At 60.8% G+C, this 20,845-nt stretch overlaps 2 protein-coding genes and 1 long non-coding RNA gene across 31 annotated transcripts in view; all 3 read right to left on the bottom strand.

The window, feature by feature from the left end:
* The window catches only part of LOC138843211 (tetratricopeptide repeat protein 38), a 73,006-nt gene extending 72,222 nt beyond the window's left edge, over window positions 1–784 (bottom strand). For 22 of the 27 annotated variants that reach the window (XR_016216418.1, XR_016216416.1, XR_016216417.1 and 19 more), the window contains exons 1-2: window positions 623–784; window positions 211–308 (exon numbers count right to left, since the gene is read on the bottom strand). Coding sequence is in view for 2 of the 27 variants with exons in the window: in XM_089307765.1 (XP_089163891.1) it covers window positions 211–308; window positions 623–758 (234 nt within the window). In the remaining 25 variants the exon portion in view is untranslated. The remainder of the gene's footprint in view (window positions 1–210; window positions 309–622) is intronic. The other 5 variants (XR_016216425.1, XR_016216427.1, XR_016216428.1 and 2 more) reach the window with 3 other exon arrangements.
* Window positions 785–852: 68 nt separating this feature from the next.
* On the bottom strand, window positions 853–1,220 carry LOC149123659 (uncharacterized). The gene is made up of 2 exons (XR_016216405.1): window positions 1,083–1,220; window positions 853–947 (listed from the first exon to the last, which is right to left on the bottom strand). It is a non-coding gene; the product is annotated as an uncharacterized LOC149123659 (long non-coding RNA).
* Window positions 1,221–1,342: 122 nt separating this feature from the next.
* LOC100356940 (tetratricopeptide repeat protein 38) lies at window positions 1,343–19,905 on the bottom strand. 3 transcript variants are annotated; one of them, XM_051828148.3, is made up of 14 exons: window positions 19,800–19,905; window positions 18,631–18,708; window positions 17,777–17,858; window positions 16,878–17,049; window positions 15,927–16,100; window positions 13,078–13,153; window positions 9,973–10,092; window positions 7,571–7,630; window positions 6,524–6,562; window positions 5,760–5,841; window positions 4,508–4,673; window positions 3,642–3,801; window positions 3,401–3,474; window positions 1,343–2,201 (listed from the first exon to the last, which is right to left on the bottom strand). In XM_051828148.3, the coding sequence occupies exons 1-14, from the start codon at window positions 19,830–19,832 to the stop codon at window positions 2,108–2,110; spliced, it is 1,410 nt and encodes a 469-aa protein (XP_051684108.1). In that variant the 5' UTR covers window positions 19,833–19,905; the 3' UTR covers window positions 1,343–2,107. The 3 variants fall into 3 exon arrangements, with proteins under 3 accessions (XP_051684108.1, XP_069909150.1, XP_089163881.1); XM_070053049.2 differs by lacking the exon at window positions 19,800–19,905 and adding an exon at window positions 18,990–19,237; XM_089307755.1 differs by lacking the exons at window positions 15,927–16,100; window positions 16,878–17,049; window positions 17,777–17,858; window positions 18,631–18,708; window positions 19,800–19,905 and adding an exon at window positions 14,230–14,606.
* Window positions 19,906–20,845: the final 940 nt, after the last annotated feature.

Here is a 20,845-nt window from a genome sequence, read left to right as displayed (position 1 = left end):
GCCTGCCCACTCACACACGCAGTCCCCAGGATCCTACACAAGACATAGAAACAGAAACCAGTGACAGCCAAAAAGAAACCCTCGGGGCGTGCGTGCGTGCGTGTAAAGAACCCTCCAGGACACAGGTGCGCGGGGCCAGGGTGCAGGGCACTGAGGGCAGAAGCGGACAAGCTGCCGCCCGGAACGGCGCGCGGCACACCCGGGCCCTACCTTCCTCCTCAGGGACGTCCATCTGCGCTTCGCCCGCCGGCCAGAGCGAGACAGGGCGCCGCCGTGCCCTGGGTCCCCGGACGCGGCTGAGGCGGTCCCTGCGGGGAGGAAGGGCCGGGTGAGCCGGTGCGGGAGCCGCGGGCGGCGCCGAGGCCGCCTGGGCCGAGCGCACCCCGGGGCCGCCGCGGGCCCGAGCGCCGCCAGGCCCGGAGCTGAGGGAGCAGCGGGCCGCCCCGGCGAGGCGACGGCGCGGATGAGGGGACGCGGCGCTCAGGCTGGGGCCGGCAGCTGGGCTCTGCCGGGCAGCGAGGGCCCCGGCGCAGGCCAGGCCGGGCCCCGGGGGCGCGAGGCCGCGTTCCGCACGGCACCGAGAACCGCCCGCACGACGTTGCCCCGCGCCGGGCCCCCTAACCTGGGTCCGACGCTGCCCTCACGATGAGCGGCCGACGAAGAAGCACTCGCCCCCACCACGCAAAAGATTTAAACGCGCCGCCGGAAGACGCGGGTGCCGATTGGTCGGTTTGAAAGGGTTGGCGCGCCCAGTGCATCCTGGGGATTGTAGTGGGAACGCCCAGGAGCGGGCCTAGGGCGCAAGCGCGCTGCTTCCGCGCAGCTGACTGGCTCCGCCCCACCCGGAAGTCCGGCGACCATGGCTCCCACCTCCTTGGCTGAGTCCTGTGTTGCTTGGAAACCGCAGCGGGGAAGAAGGAAGGGCCCCTCGGGACGGTCCTACCTCCCTGGTGGGGACAGCAGAGTCCTGTTGTGAAGCCCCGTTGCCGCCAGCATTGCCCCGCACACCCCAGCTTCTAGAACTCTGTCTGCCCAGGACCCTGCCCCGGGCCTGGCGCGTGGGAACTCTCGCAGGTTCCCACCAGACTTAGCATGAGGAGCCACTGGTGACGCCAGCATCGCATACTGGAGCCGGTGTCGGAGGCCTGGCGCCTCTGTTCTCAGCAGCTCCTTGGATTGCCTCTGAGAAGGCAGCAGAAAACGGCCCACGTGCTTTGGGCCCTGCCACCCAGGTGGGAGACCCAGACCCAACTCTTGTGGCTATCTGGACAGGGAACCAGAGATGGAAGGTCTCTCTGACACTCTGCCTTTAAATAAATCTTAAGAAAAAAAAAAAAAAAAGGCAAAGGAACCAGTTTATTTTAATTCTTGAAATTTGCCTGAGCTTGAGCAAACCATGAGGGCCGACTAGGTTCGGAGGCTTCCTCTGCCTGCCCAGCACCTGCTCCCTAACGTCAGTGGGAACTGAAGGACCTTGACGGCCACCGTGGCACTCAGAGCCCCCTTCCGGGAGGGCCGCTCGGCATACGCGTGGGGACATCAGCCAGGGTGGACAGCAAGCAGGAGACCGGAGGTGGCACTCAGGAGACAGCTCAGGCCTTGTCACGGCCTCGTGTCGGGCTCTGCTTTGTGCCAGAGCAGAGCTTCGCTGAGTTGCTCCTCGTGCCCTCACAGCACTGGACTCTGCGAGGACGGGGAAGCCGTGTCCGATGACAGTTGCAATAGAGGAATGAGCTTAATCAGCTCTAATCAGGGAGAGGTGGGGGGAGTAGGAGGAGGCCGTGGACAGGACCTGTGTTTGGGAGACTCCTCCCCCGCTGAGCCCACCCTACCTCTGCCCTTCCTCCCAAGCTGGAGCAACCCTGAAGCAGAAGCGAAAGCAAGCCCTAAGAAACCTAGTGGCAGGCGGGTAGAACAAGCACCCACTGGTTCTGACTGCTTCACAATGCGCGCTGGCCCTAAGATTCTGAATCACACTTGAGATCTGTGTGTCCTGTAGAACTGCTGGCTTACAGCGGGTGTTTCCTAAGCTCAGCCCAGCAGGGCAGCTGGACTGAGGCTGGCCAGCCCCTGCGGAGGTCCTGCAGGCCGAGGCGGCCGGGTGCGCTCACTGCATGAGGTGCGCGGCGGTGGCCTTGCGGATGAGCCGCTCGGTCAGGGGCGAGTTGGGCTTCAGGGCGTCCCGCTCCATCAGAAGGCTCCTGTGGAAACACATCCAGGTTCAGGGGTGGACTCTTCTAGAAGGCACTGCCTCAGCAGGAAGGGAGCAGGATAATCAGGACCCCGTGTTGGCGACGGGGTGGAGGGCCAGAGGGTGTGCTACCGTGGCCTTGTGGTCCCGCCAGACCCATTTCACAGCGTGCACTCACCTGTACTATCAAGGCCTGGCCTACTGCCACTGCGTACCTGCTGGACCGCTGGCTTTCTGCAGCAAAGGGACCCTGCAGCCCCGGAGGCCACCCTCCCACAGCACCCCTCTCCCCCCTGGGGTCTGCAATGGCTAGGGCTCCACACAGCTCCCTTCTTTGGGTGCCCCCAACTCCCCGGCCCTCCGGATAAGCTGTCCCTGTAACCAGACTCACCCCTGGCCTGGTTCAATCTACTTTGCTGTCAGCTCTCAACTGTCACTTCCATGGGGTGCTCTCATGAGCTCCTTCCCCCTGCTAACAAGAGCCAGGGCAATTCTCTATCTTTTTTTTTTTTTTTTTTTTTGACAGGCAGAGTGGACAGTGAGAGAGAGAGAGAGAAAGGTCTTCCTTTGCCGTTGGTTCACCCTCTAATGGCCGCCACGGCTGGCGCGCTGCAGCCGGCGCACCACGCTGATCCGAAGGCAGGAACCAGGTGCTTCTGGTCTCCCATAGGGTGCAGGGCCCAAGCACTTGGGCCATCCTCTGCTGCCTTCCTGGCCACAGCAGAGAGCTGGCCTGGAAGAGGGGCAACCGGGAAAGAATCCGGTGCCCCGACCGGGACTAGAACCCGGTGTGCCGGTGCCGCTAGGTGGAAGATTAGCCAATTGAGCCAAGGTGCCGGCCAATTCTCTATCATTTTACAAGGAGGGGACATCAGGACAGGGAGCCCCATGCAGCCAGGCCCTGGGTCTGCCTGCTCCCCGCTGCCTCCCACAGCCAGCACAGGAAGGCAAAGGGAGTCCAGGCCCAAAGGAGCAGTAGGAGTCGGCCAGGCAGGAAAGGGTCAGGGTGTCCCTGGGCACAGCACGGGATGTGCCTGGGGCCCTTGTAGCTCAGCATGGTGACAGTGGAGAGGGGGCTGGGGAGGGCAGGAGGTTTCTCCTGCGTTGGGAAACAACTCCCCTGCCACAGCCTCACACCTGCAGAGTCGCGGAAGCAGGAGCCACCCCGGCCAGAGACCCCACGTGTGCAGGAAGGGGTGCGGGGCTCACCGTGCCACATTCTTGTGCTTGCTGGAAGTGCAGTTCAGGGCCGCGTGAATCAGTATCTGGTTGAAGACGTCTCTCTGGAATGTCAAGGGCAAGTTAGACCCTGCCAGGTGGAGGCACGGAGCTGACACCCCACACGTGGCTAGAGACAGTGGCCTGCACCCCAGGATGACAGGCTGCCTGCAGAGGTGGCATGGGGCACAGGACGCTCCCCGGTGAGCCTGGCTGGAGGCGGCAAACCCACCTGGGCATTGCTGCCTCCGATCTGGACGATCCGGTAGCGGATGGGCAGAAGCAGTTCGAGAGCGCGGTCGGGATTCCCGGCCTCAGCCTCCACCATGGCCTGGCACAGGGGCAGCCCCACGTCTCGGGCCAGGAGGTGCTGACAGTTCTCCCCCGGGGACCTACAGGCCAAGAACGTGCTCTCAGCAGCTGGCACAGGCATCAGTGGGAGGGCCCACTCCTCCCTCGGCAGGTGTTTCTGTCAAGTGCCCGGCACAGAGCCACACGACAGGTGCTTCCATGGGGTGTGGTGTCAGAGAAGTAGCCCAGCGAGGGGACAGACCATGGCTCTGACCTTACACTCGGCTGTCACCAGCCACCGAGCCCCACATGGGTTCTCCTTCCTCTGGCCTCGGAGTGCTCATATGTAAAGTAGACCAGGTAGCTCTGATCTCATAGAGCCACCAGGATTGCAGACAGCACAGGCAAAAGCCTGGCACACAGACTGGGGCCAAACTGTCCCGGGAAGGGAATGGCCGGCAGCCCAGGGTTCCCAGCTGTCAGCCGCCCACAGGAGGCACGTCCCCTTGTTACAGATGAGGACGTAGGTTCACAGCAGAGAAGTGCCTGGCAGAGTGTGTAAGCTCCAGTGACCCCCCAAGGGAGACTGCCCAATGACACTGACGCTGTACTGTGGGGTAGGGGAGAGGCCGTTCTGTCCTGGGGGCACCGTTGACCTTGGGGAAAATACCCCAGCACCCATCTTCCATCCCCAAAGCTGGGCTCACGAGTGAGCCCTCACCATGAGCCTCCCTGGCAGGTGGGGGCGAGCTTCAGCAGGACCCGGCACCCTGGTCCTGTGGGAAGTGGGGGTGGGGGCCCACGTACTCGCTGGCCTCCTGCAGGGTGGTCAGCAGCTCCTGCGTGGTCTGGGCATCCCGTGCACCCAGCGAAGCCATCAGGAAGTGTGCGTCATTGAACAGCAGGACGTGATCACGCGTGTACTTCTTTGTTACAGGCAGGACATCCTGCCAGCGCTGGCCCAGGGACACTCCTGGGGAAACATGGAGGATGCCCAGGGCCCAGTGTGAGTTTCCAGAGGGTGTCCCACGCCTAAGTCCTCTTCCAGTCACGTCCCTAGGAGGCCCTATGGTGGGTCCTGTTGCAGGTGACAGGCTGGAGTGGCAGGGTTGGCTAAGCCTGTGGATAGTCTCAGCCATACAGGAGAAGGTTAGGGGTGGCAGGGTCTCAGGGTTAATGGAACTCAAACTCTCCCTCAGGGCATCCCATGCCGCCCCATTCTGGAGGGCCCTGGGCAGGATATGAGGCCCAGAAATCCTGTCAGGGGCCTCCTTGCCATTCACCCCAACACCCCACCCCCGCCACCTGCCTGGGCTCAGCCTCTGCGCATCCCGAGGAGCCTCTCGAAGGCAGCTCCAGGCCTGTGCAGAGCAGCCATGAGCGGACCCCACCCCCACCCTGGCTACAAGCCCGCTCGTCACCTGCCCTCCCCACCCAGCCAGCCTGCACTGTTCCTAACAGGCCGCTGGCTTTGGACAGGCTGCTGCACTCTGCCTGGTCACCCTACACAGCCTTCAGGGCTCACATTTCATCTCCACCACAAAGTCTGCGTGGAACCTTCCAGAAGCAAGCTACCCAGGCCCTCATCCTGCATGTGGATGTCCTGCTGCCCCGGGCCTCGCCCAGGCCTGCACAGGTACAGCGTTGACTCTGCTGAGCCTGGCCGGGAGAGTACCAGCCTGCATGCTGGGGGTTGCCCAGAAGCATCCTACAGCCCCCAGGACTGTGGCCAACTCATCCAGGCTGGGGTGACAGAGAACTCTGCCATCCCAGGGAGTTGAGACACTCAACCCCATGTTCCGGGGAAGGAGGCTGTGAGGACAGGTGGCCAGTTGCCCCCTGTGCCCCAAGGACTGTAGGGCACCATGGGAGTAGCTGGTGCCTCCCTGAGTGGAGCCTGAGGTCTCCTCGCTGAGTAGTGGGAACTGGAAGAAACAGACTCGGCGGCCAGACCTGCTGGTCTCAGGGCATCTACGGAGCCAGGCCAGGCGGGCAGCTGCTCCGTGCACTCGCTGTGTAGAGGGGAGGTGAGTGAGCCTGAGGGGCAGAGGTGTGCTACCTTCCATCTGAAGGCGGTAGAGCATGGAACAGGTGTTCACCACATTCAGCATTGTGCCGCTGGCCTGCAGTCGGGGCAGGATCTGGAAGACAGGCATGACCCTAGCCATACTCTGCTTGTGGGCTGATGGGGGACCCAGGGCCAGCGAGGAGCATGTCTGGGTTATGTATGGGGTCTGCACAGGGCAAGCCCTCAGCAAAAGGCTGCCAATGTGTGGTCCCCACCACCTCTGCCATCAGGACTGTCACCCTTACTGTGACCAAGAGCTCAGACTGCACCAGGCGCAAGAGAGGGCACCAAGTGACCTGGAGAAGCTGCCCCCATTGCGTGCCCGGGAGCATGTGCTGGGCCTGGCCCGTCACCCATCACCAAGCCTCAGAGCAGGCTGGCAGAGACCCCGCCCCCGGCCACACTTCCAGACTCAGCTTTGCTCAGGGGTGCCAAGATCCACATCTCATCTCACAGGTCCCCATCACCTCCATTTCTTCCTACAAAGTCCCTTCAACCCCCAAAGGACTGCTTCCGGAACTTCACTGATTTTCTCTGGTGCTGAGACCCCAGGCTTTATTTTTAAGGCCTGTGGGGGTACCGAGGATGATGAGCCACGAGACCGCTCTGGGCCAGTCAAGCCCGTGAGGCCTCACAGAATGCGGGGCTCTGCTCCAGCCGTGTGTTGGCTGTGCCAGCAGAGACCGGCTCACAGGTCTGGGAGAGCCTGACGGGCATCGTGGGCAGGGAGCCTGGTGCGGCTCAGAGGCACTTACGTGGGTGTCGTAGATCGTCAGTGCCGCCTCGTAGTCGCCCTGCAAAACACAGCTCCCGTGACGAACGAGGCAAAGCACAGCCCTGAGAAATGAACAAGACCCCTGCCCGTGGCCGCCACGCGCTGCTGAGGGGGTGCGGAGAAGGCGAGGGCAGCGGAGCCAGGCTGCTGCGAGGGGACTGATCCGGGAAGGCCTTGTCTTTGCTGGCAAAGTCAACACAGGTCAGGCACCCCCACCCGAAACTCTCAGCCCCAAGACCTCCAGAATCCAAAGCCTGTTCAGAGCTGATGTGACACCACAAGTGGAAACTTCCACACCTGACTTCAGCGGACAGGTCCCAGTCAGAGGGCAGACCAGGTGGAAGACACCCCGCAGGCTACCTGTGTCAGGTGTGCAGGGAACTGCACTCAGTCCCATCCCCAAGATGTACCCGGGTGCCCTCCTCCATGCAGACACCCCAGAATCCACAGTCATCTGGAATCAAACGCCCCAGGTCCCAGGCAGTTGGGATAGAGCAGCCAAGGTGGCTGAGCAGAGCTTGCTCTCGCCTCCCCTTCCAGTCTCCCGCCCGTGTTTCCCACCCTGTGCATCCCACGTCATGCCTGGTGCTCACCTCCCAGGCACTGATTTCTGTCTTTGGAAATTTAGGGAGCGTCCCGCTTTCCCCGCGTGAACAGCAGTGCGGGAAGCACCTTATGAACGGGACCCTCTGGTGGGATCACTGGGGTAAGGCGCCTGGAGGAGCAGCTCCTGCCCCACTCCTGCTGGGTGGTCTCCTGGTTCCTGCAGGGCCAACCACTGGGGTGGGGGCTGGGCCGTTCACTGTAGCAGGTCTCGGTGGCCCCCGCAAACCACACATATGTGACATGATTCCCAGGACCCAGCAGTGAGGAAAAGGCGGATAGCATCGCAGGCCTGGAAAGCCTCCTAAAAACCTGGGTGCTCTGGGTGCCAGGGCCCTGAAACCTGTGCCACTGTGCGGGCACCCAGGGTGTGGCAGACAACGCGTGCTGGAGAGCAGCTCCTCTCCCCCAGGGGGTCACCTACCTTTTCAATCAGGAATAAAGCCCAGTGCCAGTAATTGTGACTGGCAAGCATGTCCGAGTCCTGGGGGAGAACGAGAGAGTTAGGGAAGCCCCAGGAGGTGCAGAGGTACAAATGCTGCCTCGTGCTGCCAGTCAGAGCCAGCTCTGGGCGCGGGCAGCTAGGACGCCGGGATCAACCCAGGAGGATGTGCACTGGCGTCAGAGCTGAGACGTGGCTGCAGCAGGGCCAGCACAGGGGACGTTACTTATGTGGCTCCCACTCCTACTTCTTCACGTATGATGCTAAATAGATGCACAAACCCATTTCACAAAGTGAGAGTATGAGGCGCATGGGCACCCAGATGGCGCCAGGCACCTGGGCAGCAGGCCTAGGAGCAAGAGTGTTCATGGTGGGCTTGGGGTGTGGATGGCCCTCAGCATGCTGCAGGTTTTAGGTGAGCCTCGAGTGTAGTCAAGTGGCCCCTGCAAGGGAGTTCCAGGCTGGGGAGATCGACTCATGATGTGACCGGTGGTGGCACCCAGCATGCACCCTAGAACCTGTGACAAGTGAGATGTGCAGGCGAGATGGGCAGGGCACTGACAGCTGCCCCTTCGCAGAGGGTCCCACGGGCCTTCCTGGGACGGCTTAGAGTGCAGGTCTCTTGCTCAGGGGCTGAGTGCAGCCCTCCCCAGGTCTCAAGGCCACACTTCTTGCTGACCCGGGACACACAGCAGGTACCGGGCAAACACTGAGCAAGGGCCTGGGGCCTCCACCCTGTGGTATCCCCACCACACCTGCCCGGCCTTCCCTAAGCTGCTGCCTGTTCATGACCCCACCTAATCTGGTAAGAGGAGCTGACGACGCCTCCTGCATGGCCCACATTTGACGTGCACCTGGGTGCGAGGACAACCTCTCCCTCACTGTCCACCATAGGCCTTGGCTCTGCTTAAGCTGGGCGGGCGCTGGGACAGTCCCAACCTCGACCCACACAGCTGCTCATCCTTCCAGACTCTGCAGACGGTGGCTCCTACAGCGTGCCTTCCCTGACCACTGCCCCACCCCAAGCCCAAAGGGTTCAACGTCTCTTCTGGGTATCCACAATCTGAGGGATGCCTGTCTCAGGGCGGCCCATGTGCTGCTGCGAGGCTGCTCAGTCCACTGACCAGGCCCTGCCAGGACAGAGAAGTCTCACGTGGACCCTCATGGGGCTCCACGGCAGGGCACAGGCCTGCGGCAGGGGCTGGAGTCTTGGCAGAGCTGAACGCCTGTGGCAAGTGCAGGAGGAGGAGGGGACGGGGCCCTGGGCTGCACTGTCCTCACCCAGGGCTGTCCAGCCAGGCTGCAGGCTGCCGGAGGCCACAGTGAATATGAAACAGCAGAGAACCAAGAGCCCAGCCTTAGCGGCTCCTGATTTATGTGTTGGGACCAAGGGCTTCACAGAGTATAGATGGGGAAACTGAGGTCAGAGGGATCACCCTACAGAATCAGAGTTCTAGCGGAGGCATATGAATGGCATGGGGGTGAGGCCTTGGCTAGGCCTCCCTGCTCTCACAGCTCCTCCTGAGCAAGCCCTGTACTCATGGGTGCCCCTCACCCCAGTGCATCCTGGGTCCCCCAGAGCCTTCCAGAGCCCACAGATCCAGGGTCCTTAGGGAGATGTGCATGTGGATGTCAGGGGCCCAGGCTCTCACTCCGACACCTGCCTTCCTGCAAATCACATCCCAGCGGGAACGCCCCTTCCTCTGCCCGCAAGGCTCCTCCTGGATTGGCACACACATGGCTGGGCACCTGCGGCTTACTGCCAGGACTGGGAGGGGACTGGCCACCTTGACCGGTGGGGCCCTGGGGAGCCTGCCACAGCGCAGGGGAGAGCAGGCCAGTCTGGGTGCCCGAGGCCAGCACAGGGGCAACAGGCACACAGGGAGAAAGGACGGCACTGAGTAGGGCAGTGAGTTACCAGCCGAGAGGCCAGAGGTTGGGCACTGGGAGTGGGAACAGTGAGCCACAGCAGGGTCAGGCCAAGGGAAAGGGCCTGCAGGGGGCAGGGGTCTGGCTGGGCCCACACCCGTCCTCTGCAGGCCCGAACCTGTAACCACCCTGCAGATGGCCAATGCACCATCCCCCCTGTGTCCACACCCTCAGCTACACTGAGAGGCCACCCCTGGGCTCCAGGCAGGCAGGAGGACCAGCTCAGGGCCTCCTAGGTCTCACCCCAGTGGGGCTCTTGTCTTCATGGTAATTTTATGATGTATTCCTTTTACCAATTCTAGACCAGTTCTAGAAACTTCCACCAACAGGTGTTGAGAGGTGCTTTGTAGCCATGGGTAGCGTGACAGAAATGTTTCAAGCACACCCGTGAACTCCTGTGCCTCAGGACACCGACTGAGTTTCCTTGACAGGTGGCCGGGGGATGAGAACCGTACCTTCCAGTGCGTCTCCGAGTGCTGCATGAACTCCAGACCCTGCTGGACCTCTGCTCTCATCTCGTGGATGTGGGCCATGGTGTGCACTGACCACGCATCCGTCGGGGTGATAGACAGAGCCTGCGTGTGGGTGAGACAGCGTGGGTCAGTCAGCCTGGGCAGGCCACAGCACATCTCTCACAGGCCTGGGTCCAGCTCAGAACCATCACAACCCCAGGACAGCCCATGTACGCATGCGTAGGGCACACCAGCACAGGACACCGCGAGGCAGAGGTGTGCTACTGGCCCAGGGTTCGCAGCTGGGATGCAGCAGAGTCTCCAATGCAGGGCTCATCCCCGGAACACACAGCCTCCTGCATACAGCTGAGGCTCCTGCATCTGGCCTCAGTTTCCCTCCAGTGCAGGGGCCCCGGATGCTGCCTCCCACTCAGGGCTGCTTGGAGAAGTGGACACTGTCGAGGTGAGCTTGGTGGGGACCGTCCAGTGCCCTTCAGCTGGGGACCTCCCCACACACTACACGGGCACCCAACGGGGGGCTTCCCAGTGCTGACGGCACTGCTGTTGAGGTCAGAGGCGGCTCATGTGCCCAGAGAGGCAGGCTGGACCGGGGAGTGAACCTAGCCTCACAGCAGCATGCTGCCTGTGCTCCCGGGGTCAGCTCATGTTTACCAAGCACCCACTAGGTGCCAAGCACAGGGAAGTAGACTGAGACTCATGAAAGTCCCATGGACTTGCCCATGGCAGGTCCCATCTCAAATCCTGGGCTTCACCCCCCAGCCTGCTGCCTCGGTCTCCCCAAGCTAGGTGGTGTGCAGCTTGCCCTGGACTGCCAACTGCTGCCACCATGCGTCCTGCCCCTGCTCATCAGGACACAGAGAGGAAGCAGATGGGTCTGTAGCGAGCGTGGGCATCCCCTGTGCTGGATCTCTGGGTGCTGGACACCGGAGAGGGTGAGGGCTGAGTCCGAGTAGACTGGGTGCAACCCTGCTGGGCACACAGCTCTCACACAGGGCAGTCCGGAAGTGCTGCGGCTCACAGCCCATTGGCTTGCCCCACTCCTGCTCTGACTTGAGCAGGGACTGCCCAGTGCGCTCCCTCGCCTAGAGCCCTCCCAAGTGGCCCCTAGGCTCCCCCTCCCAGCACGTGCTGATCCAGCCCCAGCTGCCCAGCTCTGGCCTCTCAGGCTCGCAGCATGCCCAGCCAGTATCCATTACACCCCCGCCTCACAATGACTGACGTGCTTGGGCTGCCCCGCAGGCTATGCAGACACGCCGCCCCATGGCTGCCCGTGCTGCTGCTCCAGTCCAGCGTGGCTCCTCGCTGTCCAGGAAGTCCACCTCACCACACGGGGATCACCTCCGGGAGCCTCATTGTGTGGCAGTGAGGAGCAGCGAGGGGATTCTTCTACCTCCCCCTGCCACTTGTGCAGCCTTAGTCTGCACCTTGTGGCTGACCCTGGAGGGACCTGCCACATCCGACTTACCACATCCGGCCACCCTTGCCCACGCTTCTCTGACTGCACTGCCAGCCCCCAGGTGCCCAGGTGGATACCACCCAACAGGAGGGCCTGGCTGCCGTGGTCTCTGCAGGGCCTTCCTGTGGCTGCTGTGGGAGGGTAGTGCCTGGTCACCCACGTATAGAAGTAAAATCACCAGGAAGCCACTCCAGACCTTGACCTCTGACTTGACTTGCAGACAAAGGAGCTGTGGCCCTGATCTCCAGCCTGGGCTCTAATTCTGTGATGCGATGACACCCAGGGGTGCTACCTACCAGGGGTGCTGAGGAACACCAGGGCGACAACAGGGTAAGATCCTGACTTGTCGCAGGGAGGCTGGGTTCTGGTCTTGGCAGCTTCAAGGACCCCTGTCTGGTCAGGTGGCCTTAGAGAATCTGGCTCACCTCTGACCTTGTGGCCTTGGCCTCTCTGAGCAATGGGAGAAAGGCATCACATGGACAGAGTGTGAGTGACAGCAGGTGCATTTGGAGTCCCCAGCCTGAACCAAGAGCAGCAGATGCCCCCTGGGATTCAGGATCCACTCCTCTGAGGTGGACAGAGGAGAAGAGATGCAGGCTGCAGCCTGTCACTTGTTCTGGGCCCATGCACAGAGTAGCATCCACCGTACGCAGTGCCAGCCCTCATGACACAGGTGGGGGCCGCAGTCCAGGACTGAGGGCAGGCGGGAAACGCCCAGTGGATGCCACATTGCCCTGCCTGCTGGACCACTGGTGAGCACCCTGACCTGGGGGATGTTCTAGGGCAGGGCTCGGGGCAGCTCTGTGCAGAGGTGAGTGAAGCCCTGGCTACAGCGCCAGCATCCCACATTGTCCTGGCTGTTCTGCTTCCTCTCCTTCCACATGCACCTGGGAGGGCACAGAGGATGGACAAGTACTTGACCCATGCCACCCACCTGGAAGACCCACATAGAGTTCCTGGCTTCTGGCTTTGGCCTGGCCTAGCCCCAGCTGCTGCTGGCTTTGAGGAGTGAACCAGCAGGTAGAAGAGATCTCTTTCCCCTCTCCCTGTCCCTGTCCAACTCCGTCTTTCTCTCTCTGTTGCTCTGCCTATCAAATAAATCAGTCTTTGGGAAAGGTGTGTGTGGTGGGGAGGGTCCAAACCATGCAGGAAGAAACAGAAGCCCCAGGTCAGGCCAGCGGGCATCAGCCTCTGTCCCTGACCTCTGTGCCGCCTTCTGAGCCTCGTGTGCAGTCAGTGATGCTGAGAAACGTGAAGTTCAAGGAGGAAGGTTTACATCCATTCCCCACACTGTCCCAGCAGTGCCGAGCATAGGCCCTGGAAGCCAGCAGAGCTGGTGGGAGCACAGACGCCCCGAGTGCAACCCTGAGCCAGGGGCTGAGCAAAGCCTCCCCAGCTTCACCCCCTCTGCTGCAGGCCTGGGCTGTGGCTGGCCAAGGGGCGTGGCTCCGTGGCCACAGAGGCACGGGGATGGCAGGGGTCAGCTTCCTGCCTGGGGCAGCTGCTGGCACTGAAGCGAGCTCTATGCTTGGGGACCTTCAGGGGGACTGGCTCAGGTCAACCAGCGGGTGGCCCCCTTCTTGGCCACTCTCTCAAGGCCAGGGCACTTCTGGAAAGAGTCGGCTACTTACCTCTTTGGCAAGCTTTTCCGCCCGATCGTAGAAGTTGGTTTCCATCAGTCCAAAAGAATAGATGCCTTTCACATAGCTAAAGACAGAGAAAACAAGTCACCTCAAAATACAATAGGACAGGCGGGGAGCACTGCTCTGTGCCCTCCAGTACATGGGCCGATGTCCCGACTCTAGGGACCGTGACGGGACCCTGTTAGACTCATGCTTTGCAGAATCTGCCACGTTAAGATGGGTGGGCCCTGGGCCGTGACTGTGTCCTAAAGGGGCCATGAGAACACAGAGAAGGAAGACGGCGGTGAGGAAGCAAAATCAGCGGGGGCAGCCACGAGCCCAAGCACTCCAGGGACCCAGCAACAGCGGGAGCTGCAAGAGGACGTCCGGCCCCCGCTGAGCATGGGGCAGGCGCTGGCCTGCAGCACACAGGCAGGTGCACCCCAGCTGCTCCGAGTGCCCCACTTGTGGACGCCATTACAGCTGCGTCTCAGCTCTCCAGGCTCCCTCTACTGAGGAGCTAATGACCTAATGACCTTCGTCATCAGAACCATAACAGGGCAGGGCCTGCCTGGATTAGTGCCCTCCCACCCCCAAGTCATCTGCACAGGGTCTCCCTCCACCCCACCCCTGCCGCATCTGGTGAAGCCCCCATGGTGGGACAGCCGAGGACTGCTCCCTGGGAAGCTCTCCTGGCTGGGGTCTGTCTGTGGCTCCTCCTCTGCTTCTGCAGCTCGGCTCCCAGCGTCTGCCCAGCTGGACACCCCCCTGCACAGCCAGGCTCCTCCCCAGGCCCAGGGGACCTGGGGCCGGGACCCTGTCCACTTCACTCTCACGGCCCCAGCCAGGATAGGTCCACTTCCCTTGCACAGGAAATGCACACCCCCATCTCACCCGTCTCACTGACAGCCGGGACCCCCAGTGCTCACACAGGATAGAGGCGTCCTGCCCGTGGCTTTCCAGCCAAGGGGAAACAAGACTGAAGCTGGACTCTGCATGCTGGATGTTATCTCTGCTCCCGTGCGAGATACAGATCCGACTCGTAGTTCACAGAAGCATATTCTAGAACAGCCCCTTCCAGACGGCTAACTGCATGGTAACTAAGGAAGCTCTGTGAGGTCATTCACTGAGCGCTTTCTGGGTTATTTAATAAGTGCTTACTGTGTATCAGGTCCTGAAAGTCCCCTGTGGTGGTCAAGTCCCTATGTCCACTTGGCTGGACCGCAGAACTCAGTTTTCTGTCCAAACACCAGTCAGGTGTGGCTGAGGCAGTAAGTTGTTCGTGGGGCCAACATTGACGTCAGTGTTCTTTGAGTTAAAGTGGCTTCTCTCCACAGCGTGGGTGGTCCTCACCCCATCCGTAGACAGACTGAGGGCTCCGGAGACCAGGATTCTGCCTCCAGATTCAAGTCTCTCCCGTCAGGGGGCTGGTGCTGTGGCGTTGCAGGTTAAAGCCCTGGCCTGCAGCGTTGGCATCCCATATGGGCGCCAGTTCAAGTCCCAGCTGCACTGCTTCCAATCCAGCTCTCTGCTGTGGCCTGGGAAAGCAGTGGAAGATGGCCCAAGTCCTCGGCCACTGCACCTGCGTGGGAGGCTGGGAAGAAGCTGCTGACCAGAAGAAGCTCCTCGCTCCTAATCAGCTCAGCTCTGACCACTGCGGTCATTCGGAGTGAACCAGTGGATGAAAGACCTCTCTCTCTCTCTCTCTCTCTCTCTCTCTAAATCTTAAATAAATAAAACTCTTTAAAAAACAAAATAAATCTTAGAAAACCGAAAAGTGTCTCCTGCCAGCCGCTGTGGGAACTTCCCACCTGCCGCCTGCCCTCCAGAGGGCTAACATGTCAGCCCCACGATCACACGAGTCGCCTGCCCTCCAGAGGGCTAACATGTCAGCCCCACGATCACACGAGTCTGTAAAATAAATCGTTCAGGGGCTGGCGTTAGCCACAGGGAAGACACACGTGTCCGTGTCCCTGTGTCTGGTTTGAGTCCCAGCTCCACTCCTGACTCCAGCTTCCTGCTTATGTGCACTGGGAGGCACCAGGTGATGGCTCAAGTTGGGAGGTCCCCTCCACCCAGGTGGGAAACCTGAAACCTGGAGTCCACAGCTGCTGGGTTTAGCTCTGTTCCAGCCCTGGCTATTGGGGCATTTGGGGAGTGAACCGGCAAGTGGAAATCTCGGCCTGTGTCTCTGCCTCTCAAGTGATAACATCATCTTTTAGCCTCTCTCCTCAATGGCCAGCTGATCCAGCCTCTAGGGGGAGCCCCAACACAGACTCTTTAACCTGCTTGAGCTCACAACCTTCCTGTGATCAAGATGCTAGGGAGTGGCTCCGTGTGCTGGTTGTGCAGGGACAACCCAGCCTCCTCCTTCCCCCAGGCAGCAGCAGGACTGTGCTTCCTGGTCTCCTGTGGGCGGCCCTGGTCACGTGACCAGTTCTGGCCAAAGGGAACAGCCATCGGTTCTCTCATTCTGGGCACTTAACTGCCATGGGGAGCCCCTCTGGAGAGCTCTCTTCCCTTAGGGACTGGGGTGTGCAGAGGGCAGTGGCTTCCACAGCTGGGACCCAGGAGGGCGACAAGGACAGGGTCTCAGAGCCCTCAGCCCTGCTAAGGTGGATGTGCAGAATGGGTGAGAACGCTGTATGAATTATGGGATGTACGTCAGTGCATCCTGCTACAGAAGGTGTGAGTTCATTCTCAGGATGAGACGGACATCCAGTGGGGCCTTGAGCGGTAAAGCAGCAGAGAGGAGCAACAGTGGCCTCATTAAGGTGTGGCAAGGCCGACAGAGCTGCCACCGTTAGGTTGCAGGGAGGGATTAGAGAAGGAAATGACGCGGTTTCCACCGCACATACCTGCTCAGGGGGACATCTGGTGACCAGAAGGGGTAAATTCGAGCAACAGAATCTCGCATCTGATCTTGGTAGCCCAGGTAAAAATAGGCATCATGGGAAAATCTAAGGGCCAACAGATCCGTCGGGTGGTCCTGGAGAATCTGTTCCCATAGGGCACAGGCCTTCGGGAAGTTCCTGAAAGCCAAGAGGAGCTCTCAGCACCACTGAACACAAAGCCTGCACCCCCAAGCATAAAACACATTCCACGTTGTCGACTGCACTGGATTGGCTTAAAAATAATAGTTTCTAAGTTAGAAAGTGGCTCAAACATTGAAAACTCAATGAGGAATCTTACTGCCTGGTTAAAGGAAACAAACAAATAGACAAACAATCTCAATAAGTTGTTAGAGACAATTTCATGTGTGACCAGCAGTTGGCTGTAGGGAGTCTGGGCTGGAATCGCCCCACGTGGACTCACTGAGCAGACCCCAGGAGATGTCCCCACGTCGGGCTCAGCACCCCTGAGCTCCTGCAGGGTCATCAGCTGTCACACCTGCAGAGCAGGCATGGGCACTGCCGTTCTCGGGGAGTGAGGGTCAGCGGGGGGCAGGGACAGGAATCTGGAAGGGTGCAGCAGTGCACCCAGGGGTGTGTGGGAACCAGGAGCACATGCACAGATGCTTCCTGCCCTCTTGTGGACATTTCTACCACGCGGTTCCATTATTTCAGTAACGAAACTAATAACTGATTGAGGTCATGAAACAAAACGAGTGACTGGACACTGAATTGGGAATCTCAGCCCAGCCTTCCTCATCAGGCACTCGACTGCACAGGCAGGACGCAGCCCTGACCCAGGTGCTCTCATGAGCTGGGCCGAGGATTCCCCTGGGGCCGCATGGGGACAGCCTGAGGCACCCCCAGCCCAGCCTCGGTTCACCCATCACAGACACACAGCCCTCAGAGGCCCCTCACCCGTTGGCAAATGTCTCCACGGCAGACACGTGCAGCTGCTCCCGCTGTGTCAGGGCCTGCGCTTTGGATACGTCCACCATGGTCTTCACGGCAAGGTCCAGCTCTTTGTCCAGTTGCCTGGAGCTTCCAGTGCCAATCAGCCTGAGGCCGGCAGAGATGGCGTGGCCCATGGCTGGCAATAGATTGGACACAGCTGGGGATTCAGACGCTTGGGTCGGCCCAGCCCAGCCCAGGCCTCACCCAGAGTGGCAGCAGGTGCAGGCCAGGCAGCAGGCAGGCCCGCTCTGTCGTTGCCCAGGTTGTATGAGCCCCCTGCCTTTGGTCCGACCAGTCTGCACTGGGCGGGAAGTGGGTCCCTGCCTCCCTGCTCGCCCCTCCCAACCTTATCCTGCCTGGGGTTCCAGAACACACCGTGCTGGCCTCCCCATGTCTGCGGAGTTGCCAGCCTCTCACCCACTGGTTGCCCTGCCCAGCTGCCTGGGTGAGGCTCATTGGCCCTGGGCCATGGCTACAGTTCAAACCTCCTGTGTTCCAGGGATCCACGCCTTGGACTGGTTCATCTTGCCCAGTGCCAGCCCCTCTGCCAGTGTGGTGGCTTTGGAACTGGCTTGCCCTCATGACCCACGGTTTCCTCGTCTGAGAAAAGGGATCAGCTTCTTCCATGCAGAAGAGACAGCATTTAGAGCAAACAGTCGAAAGCTCCTTTGTAGCCTTCACCACCAGACAGGAGCAACCGTGATCTCAAACACACCAGAGGTGTGGTCTTCCTCCCTCTGTGCAAAAGGCGGCCCGGTCAGTCCACCTCCCATCCCCAGCCGCCTGGGTCCCTGCAGTCAGGGAATGCGAGAGGGGCTGCCTCCTGGAAGCCGGGCCCTCAGCCCAGGGGAAGTGTTGCTCACCGAAGTTGGGATCTGCTGCTCTGAGCCGCGCCAGGCAGCCCTCGATGCCGCCAAGACTCTTGTCATTGGTCCACGTTACATACTGAAATACAAGGGGCCACAGTCGTCCACGGATCTGCACGTTCCTCTTTCTACAACACTGAGTGCAGGCAGGTGGGGTGGGGTGGTGATGTTGTAAACAGTTAAACAGGCAGAACACAGCAGCGGCCTGGCTGACGACATTGCATCACCCGTATGCCTCTGGAAACTTCTGAGCCCTCACGTTCTACAGATGGGGTCAGCATGTAGTGGTCTCACTGCTCACGCAAAGGCCAGCTGTGGGCACTGCCCTGGCCTGTCAGACCCAGGTGCATCTTGGTTCTGCCTCATCTCACTGGACAACCTCAAACTCAACGAAGTTCAACTCTCTGGGTCTCTGTTTCCCCATCTGTCAATCAATCCAGTTAGACCTTACTCTGAGCCCCCCTCCTAGTTCTAAACCAGAGGATCCTTCAGTCGTGCAGAAAAGCCAGGAATGTGATGAGGGGCTGGCCCGGCCACAGGTGAGACAGCGTCCCACAGGTAAGCCCCAAATCTAAATGGCAGAGCCCACATGAAACCCTCAGTAGGCACTCATGGGAGTCTGTGGGGGCCCAGAGCCCTCCAAGCCACCCCCAACCGGCCCACTGCTGCCCACCCACCTCTGGGGGACCTGGGAAAGGAGGGTGAGTGCAGAGGGGGTGGGTGGGCTGGCATGCTCCATCTTCCAGACTTGACTGCATTCCGCTGCTAGAGCGCAGCTGAAAAAGCACTCACCAAATCAGAAAACCCCCCGAAACCTTCACAGAGGGCAAGCGTTTCTCCGGTGGGCGTACCTGGGTCAGAGTGGCATCGAACAGCTTGCAGGCTTCGTTGCTTGTGGTGGAGAGCGGCAGCCCGGCATCCTTCCAGGCCTATGCACAAGGAGGGGGCGGCCCGGCTTCAGTCTTGGACACAAGGGGCCCCCGCCCCAGCCCCCTGCAGACCTCCAAACGCCTAGCAGTGGTGCAGGGCCAGGCTTCCGTGAGACCATGAAACTCAGCTCTGTGCTTGGGATGGGACGGATACTGACCCTGACTCACACCCACCCAGTATCCGGGGAACACCTGTGTGCCCTCGGGCAAGACGCTGCCTCTCAGGCCCCTGTAGCACTGCCCCTCTGTAGCACGGGCCCAGGGGGACCCAATGGAGGGACCTGGACGTGCCGACCCGGAGTCCTGATCACCAAGGGGTGGGGGTGCTGTCCAGGCAGAAGAGGAGTCTGGTGCTAAAGTGCAACTCGGAGGGCGCTGGTCCATCCAGCTGGGCTGGCGGGGTGCACACTACTGCCGCCACCGACTCCATCCCTGGACTGTCCACTCAGGCAGAGCCTCAGGCCTCAAGGTGGTCAGAGCCGGTCACAGGAACAGCAGAGTCGGCCAGGGGCACAAGTCCGGAGACTCCCTGGGCAGAGGGAATGCCCTTTAGCCTGTCCAGAGGGCCCAGCATGGGACTTGGGTGGCTGTGGGCCAGCTGCCTGTGCCCTCTAACCTCAGTCTATCTCATCTGCAAGGTGGGCTCAGGCTCCTGCGCTGGGTGGACCTGGTTGTCCCCTCTGTACCCCGTCACACCCAAGGAGCCTCTCGGGACGTGCTGGGGTCTTCCTCAAGCCCGAGAGCTGCCATGGATCTCCCTTGGTGGGGGCGCCAGAAGGGTCCCCGTTCCCTTCCTCCCTTCCTGGGTGCAGCCCTGGCGCCCAAGGATCTTCTCAGGAGACACTGCGGTCTTTCCCAACCCTGGGGAACACCGTTGGTCTCTTGGTAGGGGTCCCCTGGCCCCTTCTGGTTGCACCCAGGCGCTGTCCCTGCACCCCACATAACTGCTTGGTCCCACTGGAGTCTGCTGGCCAGCGGCCATCTGTGCTCCAGGCCTGAGCTTGGGTCTTTCTCAAGCTGGGTTCTACACCGCCCACCACCCCGGCTCAGCAAGGGGCCTGGGACACTGACTGGGGGCGGCCACCGCATACCTGGCAGTCGCGCATTGGGGAGGACGTGTTCATGGTTGCAGTTCCAGGATCCAAGTGCAGCCTCAGCCTTCTGAGGGAGGGGGTGGAGCACGGAAGGGGGCGGGGTCCAGGGTGGAGGGGCGGGTCTGGCCACAGACCACAGGCAGGCGGCCAGGGCTCCTGGGGGCACCCTTTGGCCTGAGGAGCCCAGCACGCACTGGTTCCCCTATAGGACTGCCAGCCTCTGCCATCAGACTGGCAGGCTCCCCTCTGCTGGGGGCCCTTGGATAAAAAGTGTGCTTTTGACCTTCAACTTAAAAATGACTTTTTCTCTTTCTTTTTTTCTCCCCAGGGATGGAGATGTCCAGGCCCATGTAGTGGTCAAGCTCTGCCGGCCTTCTCACTGACTTCTGCCCCCTCGGCTCTGGCCCTGGCCTTCTCCCCAGCCACCTCTGACCCCCAGGGTGCAAGTGAAGAGGCAAGGGGGAAGGGCAGGACACTCCTGCTTGGTGCCCTCTGGTTGTTTGCACTGGGAAGCTAAGCTGACTCTTCCTTTGGGCCCACTCTGAGGGTCTCACTGAGAGCCTCACCTATGGTCCATCACTTAGACGTCCTTAGCCCTGGGTTTGCAGATCCTTTAGCCCACGTCCCACAAGCTCACCACCCTGCAGAACGCCCTGGACTGCTCCTAGACCAAAGGGAACACAGGAGCCCTTTGCTCTGGGCAGCTGAGGGTGTGGCCTTCCACACCCAGCCTGGCTCCCGCTAGTCTCTCAGGGCCACGCCACCAGGGCACACCCGAGCGACAATCCCATGGCAAGCCCAGCACCTGGCTGAACGGTTTGGGCCCCCACCCCAGCTACCCTGAGGCTTGGCCACTCCTCCTGCATGTGCTGTGAACCCAGGCCACCCGTGCAACTTCAGTGAAATCTCAGGCCATTCTCACTAAGGAGGGTGGCAGTCCTTAGCGTGTCCATCTGCCACCCCCTCAGCTATTAGTAGATTCAACATTCTCTTTCCTTTACCCTTAAACCTTGTCCTCAGTTTTATTCCACACTGGGGACAGG

Source organism: Oryctolagus cuniculus, chromosome 11 (assembly GCF_051225735.1).
Source record: "Oryctolagus cuniculus isolate XC-2025 breed Fujian yellow rabbit chromosome 11, ASM5122573v1, whole genome shotgun sequence".
NCBI classification, from domain to species: domain Eukaryota; kingdom Metazoa; phylum Chordata; class Mammalia; order Lagomorpha; family Leporidae; genus Oryctolagus; species Oryctolagus cuniculus.
This window is presented reverse-complemented; position numbering and strand designations above follow the sequence as displayed.

What these genes read in the sequence shown, in the direction of transcription:
- LOC100356940 (XM_051828148.3), bottom strand. Translation starts at nt 19,832, where the DNA reads ATGAACACGTCCTCCCCAATGCGCGACTGCCAG. An exon ending in CCAGATGTCCCCCTGAGCAG is followed by an intron (nt 13,154 to 15,926) that starts GTATGTGCGGTG and finishes CTCTGTCTTTAG; the next exon opens with CTATGTGAAAGGCATCTATT. An exon ending in CGGAAAAGCTTGCCAAAGAG is followed by an intron (nt 10,093 to 13,077) that starts GTAAGTAGCCGA and finishes ACCCACACGCAG; the next exon opens with GCTCTGTCTATCACCCCGAC.